Raw genomic sequence first — 10740 nt, 5'->3', positions numbered from 1 at the left:
TATATGCATTTTCTCTATCCGCTGTTGAAAAAGCTTAGAAATTTCTGGCCAGCAGATTCCTTTGAGACAGCTTATATTCAGTAACAAATGTCTTGAATCGCAAAATAATTTATTTTCATAACCCACATACTGTGAATACAAGAGTTACAGAAAAAAATTTAAAGCACAAGAAATGAAGAGATGAAACACAGCTAATCTCGCTTCTTGTGCCTACTTCCTCTTTGTCCCTAGTTCTCAAAGGTCAACATTAATGTTAATACATCTGTACATTTCACAATTTCTTCCCTGCCAACATGGAAATATTCATAGCAATTCTTTTCCTAAGTTTCATCCACAATTTTTAGTTATCAAAGCAACCATAAAATATCTTAAGTACGTTATTTATTTAATAACTACAAATGCATTTCAAAATACATTAGAATAGCCTACCTTTCCCAGTAGTCATGATTGTCAGGGATCTTGGTACAATACAAACACTGCTCTGAAAGCTATACCTACTCACAGCAACTTAAGCAACAGCCAACTCTCCACCCACACGACTTCTTCAGTGTGATCTGCACCAATGGCAACTGCCACCCTCTTCCAAAATAAAAGCCTGGACTATATACAAGTGATTGTTTTAAAAGGGGGACTGAGTGGGAGGTGAACCTTCTCCATCTGACTTTACTCATGTAGGAGAGCCTTCTTTAAAACTCGTATTAAGAAATTTTTTTAACTATCTGATTTTTCCCCTTGAAAAAACAGGGAAGAACATTCCTAACATAAACCTTAAGAATAGTATCAAAAAAGCAAGCTTTACTTCCACACAGAGGATGAAGCTGTCAGTTGCAGCTTAAGCTACTTAAACTGGTATCAGAAACAGTCTCTCCCAGGCTATTTTAGGTGGTCTTGTCCTTATGAGAGTGCAGTATACTTGCTAGCCTTATACCATATTATCCCTGGATCTGTGACTATGGAAACACTTTCCTAAGATACTGAACCAGAACCCCAGACCTTATAATATACAGAGTCTAATAAACAAGCAGGCGAGGGGATGGGAGCCCATTACCAGCACCGGATCCACTTATTCACAATTACGGTTTTTAGGCTACACAATAATAATGGCTTGGCTTCTTAACAAAGAAGACACTCAATTCACCTTTAAATGAATGCTTTGTCCTAGCTACACTGGGCAACAACTCAAATCTTACCTAACAATTCAACACTGGTCTAGTCGCTTTCAGATTTGCACAGGTATTTCTCATTTCTAACAACTTAGAAACGACATCTAACATTTTTCAAATTATACAATTATTTTTTAGTAGAAAAACATAAGGCAGAAAGAGCACCCCACAGGAAGGCAGGGCAGCCACACACGGGTTGTTCGTATCACATCAACTGCACTTTCTTCAAACACAAACCTGTTCTCATGGAGGCGTTTTCTCAAATCATTTCAGTGCTACCAAAACCTGGGTAAAACCTCCATGCAGAGACCGAAGGCTAATCGGTAAGACTTTGGCAAAAACAATTCTTCTTTTGTAGTTTTTCAGTTTCGTTTCTGCATTTTTAAAATGCCAGTCTTCACAGGGAAGGAAAAATCTTACACAGTGATTCTCGAGACAGAAGCAGCATCCCTACACTGCTATGAGTTATATGCATTTTCTCTATCCGCTGTTGAAAAAGCTTAGAAATTTCTGTTGGCAGCAAAATGATGCTGTAGATACATGCATGTATTAGAGTTGATAATTTTATGATTATCTGTTGTTTGGTTTATAGTTTTGTCGGCAATCAATATTTTAACTTTTTCTTTAGCTGCAGGTTTATTATGGAATTTTCACAGATTTAACCAGCATGATACTTTCATTCTTTCCTCATAAACATGTTAGCTTTGCTCAAGAAACTCAAAAGCATGCACATTTTTAACCAAACTAATGTCCATGGGCCTCACTTCAATCAATCTAATTAAAGATCATTAAGTGGCCGCAGATAAAGGACACTGACTAGTCTATAATTACTGGCTCTTTCATACTGAAAATCCAATTCGCCTGTGAGCATAAGCACATCTGCATGATTAAGAGAAAGACTTACACAGAAAATAATTTGCTTTTTGAAACCCATGGAAGGCAAAACTGTAATTTTTGCTTCAAGGGGTTTGCTAATTATATGCAGATGGAAAAAAAGAAAAAGAGACATCTATAAAACAACATATTTTTAACTCCCATATTCTTGCCATTCAAAGCTGAAAGGCCTTTGGGTAACCTAGCAACAAAAAAGAATCCTACAAAGATGAAGTATTCTATTACAGATAGGACACTCCTTTCCAATTGCTATTCAGCTGCTTTTCCATTACTGTTTTTTAGTCACAATTCTGCATTTAAAAAAAATTAAGTCCATGGGTTTTACATAAACATAATTACACATCTTAGAACAACCTAATTTTGAACATGTCAAGAAATAGAACCTGCGATGAAACTCATCTCTTCCCTACAAGTATTGCTGTAGGGAAGCAATAACTATAAGCAATAATGTAACTATTATTACATTAAATAGTTTCTTTCAACTTAGCTCAAATCCAGAGCTTTTCTTATTCAAAAGAAGGTTACCGTTCACAAGTAACAACAAAAAATGACAAATTTAAAAATTAAAAACTTTTAAATACCAACCAAGTAAAAGAAGACAATCAACAGAGAAAAATATTTGCAAATCATGTATCTGGTAAGAGTCTTACGTCCAGAATATATAAAGAATTCTTATAGCTCAAGAACAAAAAAACAAACACACACCAATTTAAAAATGGGCAAAGAACAGCAATCGGACAAGGAAAAGAAATAAAGGCATCCAAATTGGTAAGGAGGAAGTAAAGCTGTCATTATATGCAGACATGATACTATACAAAGAAAAGTCTCAAGACTCTCCCCCCCCACAAAATACTATTAGAACTTATAAATGAACCCAGTAAAGTTTGCAGGATACAAAATTAGTATACAGAAATCTGTTGCATTCCTATACACCAAAACAAAGTAGTAGAAAATGAAATTAAGAAAACAATTCCATTTGCAATTGCAATGAAAGGAAAAAAAAACACCTAGGAATAATAAACTTAACAGAAGTGAGGACCTGTACTCTGAAAACTAAAACACTGATAATAGAAACTAAGATGACATAAACAAATGAAAAGATATACCATGCTCATTCATGGATTGAAAGAATTAATAGTGTTAAAATGTCCATATTATCGAAAGCAACCTATAGATTCAATGTAACTCCTGTCAAAATACCAATAGCATTTTTTCACAAAATTATATAATCCTAAAATTTGTATGGAGCAACAAAAGACTCTAAACTGCCAAACCAACCAGGAAAAAGCAGAACAAAGCTGGAGGTATCACAATTCCAGATTTAAAGATATACTACAAAGACATGCTAGTCCAAACAGTACGGTACCAGCACAAAAACTGACACAGAAATCAACGGAACAGAAGAGAGAGCCTAGAAATAAACCAATGTTTATATAGTTAATTAATCTATGACAAAGGGAGCAAGACTATATGATGGGGAAAAGACTGTCTTTTCAATAAACAGTGTTGGTCCTGAAACTAGTATTATGCTATATGTTAACTGGAATTTAAATAAAAACTTGAAACCACCGGGGGCACCTGGGTGGCTCAGTCGGTTAAGCGTCTGCCTTCGGTTCAGGTCATGATTTCAGGGCCCTGGGATAGAGCCTCCCCTTTTTTCTTTTTTTTTTTAATTTTTTTTTTTTTTTTTTTTTTTTGAGAGAGAGAGAGAGAGAGCGCGCAAGAGGGGGTAGGGTTAGAGGGAGAAGCAGACTCCCCGCCGAGCAGGGAGCCCGATGCGGGACTCGATCCCGGGACTCCAGGATCATGACCTGAGCCGAAGGCAGTCGCTTAACCAAGTGAGCCACCCAGGCGCCCTTAAGATTTTTTTTTTAAAGATTTTATTTATTTATTTGACAGAGACACAGCGAGAGAGGGAACACAAGCAGGGGGAGTGGGAGAGGGAGAAGCAGGCCTCCCACCGAGCAGGCCTCCCGCCGAGCAGGGAGCCCAAAATGGGGCTTGATCCCAGGACCCCGGGACCATGACCTGAGCAGAAGGCAGACACTTAACAACTGAGCCACCCAGGCGCCACTTTTAAGGCTCCCTGCTCAGCGGGAAGCCTGCTTCTCCTTCTTCCTTTGCCATTCACCCCCTCCCCCCACTTGTGCTCTCTGACTCTCCTTGTCAAATAAATAAATAAAATCTTTAAAAAAAAAAAAAACAACTTGAAATTACAAAATAAATGGTGTTGGGAAACTGGACAGCTACCTGCAAAAGAATAAAACTGAACCACTTTCTTACACTATGCACAAAAATAAACTCAAAATGGATTAAGGACCTAAATGTGAGACCTGAAACTATAAAACTCATAAAAGAAAACATAGGCAGTAATTTCTTGGACATCAACCTTACCAACATTTTCATAGATTACAAGAGTAACAAAAGCAAAAATAAACTATCAGGACTACATCAAAATAGAAAACTTTTGTAGAGCAAAGGAAACCATCAACAAAACAAAAAGGCAATCTACTGAATGGGAGAAGTATCTGCACAGAGTTAATATCCAACATATATAGATAACTTATACAACTAAACACCAAAAAAACAAACAATCCAATTAAAATATGGGCAGGAACCTGAATAGACATTTTACCAAAGATATATAGATGCCAAGAGACACATGAGAAGATGCTCAACATCACTGATCATCAGGGAAACATGCAAATCAAAACCATAATTAGATATCACCTTACACCTGTCATATGGGTAGAATCAAAAAGATAAGAAATAACAAGTGCTGGCAAGTATGTACAGTGCACTGTTGATGGGAATGTAAATTTGTGCAACCACCGTGGAAAACAATTAGGAGGTTCCTCAAAGAATTAGAAATACCATATGATCCTAGTAATTCCACTCCTGGGTATTTACCGAGACAAAACAAAAACACTAATTCAAAAAGATATATGCACCCCTATGTTTATTGTGGCATTATTTACAATAGCCAAGATATGAAAGCAACCCAATGTTGAATGGATAAAGGAGTGTGTGTGTGCGTGCGCGCACACAACAGAATAATACTCCGCCATAAAAAAGAATGAGATATGGGGCGCCTGGGTGGCTCAGTCAGTTAAGGGTTTGCCTTCAGCTCAGGTCACAAGCCCACTGTCCTGGGATCAAGCCCCAAGTCTGGCTCCCTGCTCAGTGGGGAGTCTGTTTCTCCCTCTGCCTCTGCCCCTCCCCGCGCTCACGATCCCTCTCTTTCCCTCTCAAATAAATAAAATCTTAAAAAAAAACATGAAATCTTGCCATTTGTAACAACATGAATGGACTTTAAGGGTATTATGCTAAGTGAAACAAGTCAGAAAGACAAATACCATATGATTTTACTTACAAGTGGAATCTAAAAAACAAAACTAATGAATGAATGAACACAGAAACAAAAAGGAGAAATAGACTCATAAATATAGAGAATAAACTGATGGTTGCCAGAGGGGTGGGGAGTGGGAAAATGGCCAAAATGGGTGAAGGGGAATGGAAGGAACAGGCTCCCAGTCAGGGAATGAATAAGTCACAGGCATTAAAGACACAGCATAAGGAATAGCGTCAACGGTACTGTGAAAGTGCTGTATGGGGACAGATGGTGGCTACACTACTCTTCAACAGACAGAGCTGTGGAATCACTATGCTGTGGACCTGAAACTAATGTAACACGGTGTGTCAACCATACTTCAGTTAAAAAAATAAATAAATAAAAACACAAACAACCCTTAAAAAAAAAAAAAAGGACAAAGGAACTCAATAGATTTTTCCAAAGAAGATCTACAAATGGCCAACATGCACATGAAAAAAATGCTCAACATCATTAGTCATTAGGGAAATGCAAATCAAAGCCATAATGACAACACTTCACACCCACTAGGATGGCTATAATCAAAGAAACAGATAATAACAAGTATTCACTTAAATATGAATAAACTACAACTCTCACACATTGTCGGTGAGAATGTAAAATGGTGCAGCCACTTGGAAAATAAGGCGTCACTTAGGCAAACGTTAAACACAGAGTTACCACAGGAGCCAACAATTCTACTGCAAGGTATATACACAGAAGAAATGAAAACATCTCCACATAAAAACTTTCAAATATTCATGGTATCATTGTTCACAAGAATGAAAAAGTAGAAACAACCCAAATGTCCGTCAACTGATGAGTGGATAAACATAAAGTGATATATCTATACACCGGTGAAATACTATTCAGCCATAAAAAGGAATGAAGTACTGATACATGGGTGAATCCTGAAAACATTATGCATACATAAAAAGCCATATGTTGTATGACTGCATATATATAAAATGTCCTGAATAGGCAAATACCTTGAGACAGAAAGTAGGTGGTCAGGGACTAGGAGGAGAAGGAAATTGGGAGTGCTAATGGTTCTAAGTATTCCAGAATATAAAAATATTCTGGAATTAGATAATTGCACAATTTTGTGAATATACAAAAAAAATATACACTTTAAAAAAGTAAATTTTTGGTATAGACTTATCTCAATATTTAAAATATGCTGATAATTCCCCCCCCAAAATAATCCAACACTCACTTCTAATAAAAATTTAGATAAGTAGGAATAGATGAGAACTACCTCATCTTGCTAAAGAACATCTACAAAAAAACCTACAATTAACATCACACTTAGTTGTGAAAGACCTAAGACTGGGAACCAGATAAGGAGGTCTACTCCCACCACTTATACTTTATGTAGAGGAGGAAATTCTAGCCAGTGCAATAAGGCAAGAAAAAGAAATAAGTATGTAAATCTGAAAGAGATAAAACTACTCCTATTTGCAGATGATTTGTCGATCTATGCAGAAAATGCCAAGGAATCTACAAAGACATACAGAACTAACAGGAAACTTCAGAAAGGTCACAATCGACCTATATAAGCAGCATGTCTCTGAAGACAGCAGAGGGTGGAGAGTTGAGAATAAGTAGAGCAGTCAATGGTCTGACGTGCAGAGGAGTTCAAAAACTGGTTATACTGGGAGTCAGTGAACCAGAAAAACAAAAATCAGAAGAGGGTTTTCTTATGTTCCAACTGTGGTTTCTCTATGCTATCTAAATGTTTAAGGACTCAAGCAAAGAAGGAAATTAGGTGGTTTGCTTTTGACAGCTACTGAACATCTTACCAGTCTCTCAAAGTTACCATAAAGAGACTGAACTTATTTGGGTTAAGAATTCTAAAATCTTTATACATACCCCTTTAGGTGATTCTGTTTTGGTTCTAACAATTAAAAAGTAATACTACATATAGACAGCAAAAAGCTGAAATTTTAAGGCCTCTAGTAAGTCTTGAATTAAGATTTCCTTACCATCTGCTATTTTTAACACAGACACCTAAAAGAACCGTCTTCATTCTCAATCCTACCCCTTTATCACATATACATATATGGATATGCAGCGGCAGTATTTACAGCACATGGAGGTCTAGAATAAAATGTTGCTGTGACACACCCAAAGCCACAGGATTTAGTACCCTTGATTAAATCATGTGTGTCGTGTTCATTAAAACTCAGAGAGTATACAAACGCTCTCCTGCGCAAGGCCTCCAGCAGGGGTGTGGTCCTTCTCCCCAATGCCAGTATTATAATCAGATTCTGTTTCATAGTTAGGATTTATAACACAGGCTATAAAGCACAAACTCACTTCTCAGCCCCCACCACCACTACCTCTTTACCTGGTACTTTCTATCTTGGTACCAACAAGTTTTAAACTGGGAAACCACACAAACTACACAAATACACACACACACACACACAGAATTAAAAGCACATGTGTGACACCTGGCTCGGAAGCCCTGCCCTTGTACACCACCAACGTCACTCATCACAGGAACACAACTCCACGGCCAGAGTTTTGGTTCTAGCTCTAACATGGACCCACTGTAAAGCACATATAAAAGTATATATACAAAAGTACACCTGGCTGGCTCAGGCACTAGAGTGTGTGACTCGACCTCAGGGTTGTAAGATCAAATCCCACATTGGGTACAGAGATTACTTAAAAATTAAATCTTAAAAAAAAAAAAATGTAGAGGGCAATGTACAGAAGTTATGCCATGACAAAATTACAAATTATACAGTTACAGACAAATGAATTGTTAAGTGAATATGAAAAAATGAACACTGATTTACTGGTGGTAGAATTATTGTAAATACTCTTTTTTTGCCCTTTTAATTATTTTTTACAAACACATGGAAGAGAAATAAAAGGGCTTCATGAAAGCATGTTTAGAATTCTTTAAACAGTCTTTAAGAAACATACTATGCGAAGACAAATTCCTTACTGATGATAGGTACACAGCAGAGTAGGACTTAAAAGACCTACATCCTGTTCCCTGCTCAGCCCTTATGTACTAGGAGTGACATTCCCCCAAAGTGACAACCGTTTTTTATGCTTCAAGATTTTCAAAATTCAACAGCTACGCTGTGATCTAAGATCCCTAGCAATTCAGAAATTGCTATGATGCAATGATGTGTCTATAAGTTAGAAAAAGTTCTTGGTGGCAACTGCTTTCTGAGGACTTCACTCATACACTCATACACACTTATGCACCAAATTCACTTGTCTTTTCTTCATCTTCTGGGATCACAAGAAATATCCATGTGCTCAACCATCACAAAGTATAGTCAAAGGAATGTAAGTATCAGAAACATTAAGTCACAATTCAAGTCTCAGTCATTATTTTGTTTATTTGACAATATTTACTGCATACCTATACCACATGCCAGGGACCTTTTGAGGCACTAAGGATAAAGAAGGGAATAATACAATGTTCTTGGCCCCATGAATAAACATATTATTTTGCAGCAATATGCAGTAAGAAAGAACATTAAACAGAACGAAGGCACAGAGTTCCCTTAGAACATCGGATGTGCTGTACTGGCTGGCCTTGGTAATGAAGTGTGTCTGCAGCCAAGGTCTGGATGGAATGAGGGGGAGGGCCATAGACATACCCAGGGGACAAATGTTTCAAACAGAAAAAGTCATAAGCGCAAAGGCCCTGAAGCAGGAGAAGCTTGGAATGTTCAAAATTAGCAAGGAGGTCAATGGGACGGGAGCCAAAAGAACTCTGGGGAAGAACATCAGATGACATCAGAATGGTGGTCAGCATCAGATTGTGTGCAGGGCCTTGTGGGCCATGGTGAGCCACTGATCTCGAAAACCTCTGGAGGATTCTGAACCGGGAATTAACATCACATCAATTACATCCTAAAAGGATTACTCTAGGGGTGCCTGGCTGGCTCAGTCGACAGAGCATGCGACTCAATCTCAGGGTCATGAGTTGGATTTCCCCATTGGGCATGGTGCCCTATTTAAAATTTTTTTAAAATTAAAAATAATAAAAATGAAAGGATTACTCTGCTGTGTGAAAAACAGCTTTTAGGTGCTTGGGGAGAGTAACAGCAAGGACACTGGCCAGGCGGCCACCGCGAGAGCATAGGTAAAAGACTACAAGGAGGGCGCCTGGGTGGCTCAGTCGTTAAGCGTCTGCCTTCGGCTCGGGTCATGATCCCAGGGTCCTGGGATCGAGTCCCACATCGGGCTCCCTGCTCGGCGGGAAGCCTGCTTCTCCCTCTCCCACTCCCCCTGCTTGTGTTCCTGCTCTCGCTGTGTCTCTCTCTGTCAAATAAATAAATAAAATCTTAAAAAAAAAAAAAAAAAGACTACAAGGACTTACACTAGGGGAAGAGTGGTGGCTACAGTCAGAACGCCTGGGATTCCAAGCTCATGAGTTCGGTGTGGGCTCCAAAGAGAAAGTGAGCAACAACCCCACCGTTTCCGGCCTGGGAAAGTGGGTAAATGGAGGTAAGTCTTCAGACCTAGAAACTGTCCTCAAGATATCAAATTCAGCTGTTCAGAACTAGCGTAAGTATTACTGACCTAAAACTGAAAAGGCAAAAATAGAACGATGGCTTTTTCTACTCACCGTTTGCTGATTGTATCATGTTTCCAGATTTTTGGACTTCATCAAATTTTGTAAAAATTACATTCAACCTGTATGAAAAAAAAAATACACGTGTATATATAGAAACTATTAACTATCACCGTTTACAGTCAATTATATTAAAACACTAATGTGAAGTTGAGTCACACTCCAAAAAAAAAAAAAAAAAATCAAGGAAAAAAACCCACCTAAAAACAAAAACAGTAACTATATTAATAACATTAGTAACACCCAACAATAATCGAGCGCTTATTATAGACTAAGCACTGACTTAGGACTCTCTCTCTGAAAGATCTCAATTAATCCTTACAATAGCCATATACAAGATTATTATCATCCCCATTTTACAGATGAGGAAATCAAGCCCAGACAACTTACTTATAGAGTAACATGGTGAGTTCGGCTGGAGATGGCAGCCCTGAGAGTAAGGATCCAGAGCTCATATTCTCAGGCACTATATTAAACGGCCTGACCGCTCTACACAAAATGTATACATTATGAAAAGCATATGTTTCTCCTATTTCTGTCTAAGCACAGACTGGTGATTACTTAGGATAAAGATTTTCAAAATGCACTGACATTACAGTATAAAGGCTTTTCTGTGACTTCTGCTTAATTAAAAAATGCTATAAATAATTTCTCCAGAAACAAACACTGTAACTAGATTAACTGAAAAAAAACCTACATGACAT

The 10740-nt window shown here is 37.8% G+C and overlaps 1 protein-coding gene across 1 annotated transcript in view; it reads right to left on the bottom strand.

Moving 5' to 3' along the window:
* CLASP1 (cytoplasmic linker associated protein 1) overlaps window positions 1–10740 on the bottom strand; it is a 262736-nt gene that overhangs the window by 140577 nt on the left and 111419 nt on the right. The window contains exon 8 of the mRNA XM_044913587.1: window positions 10031–10098. Coding sequence (XP_044769522.1) covers window positions 10031–10098 — 68 coding nt within the window. The remainder of the gene's footprint in view (window positions 1–10030; window positions 10099–10740) is intronic.

Source organism: Neomonachus schauinslandi, chromosome 3 (genome assembly GCF_002201575.2).
Source record: "Neomonachus schauinslandi chromosome 3, ASM220157v2, whole genome shotgun sequence".
Lineage (NCBI taxonomy): Eukaryota > Metazoa > Chordata > Mammalia > Carnivora > Phocidae > Neomonachus > Neomonachus schauinslandi.
This window is presented reverse-complemented; position numbering and strand designations above follow the sequence as displayed.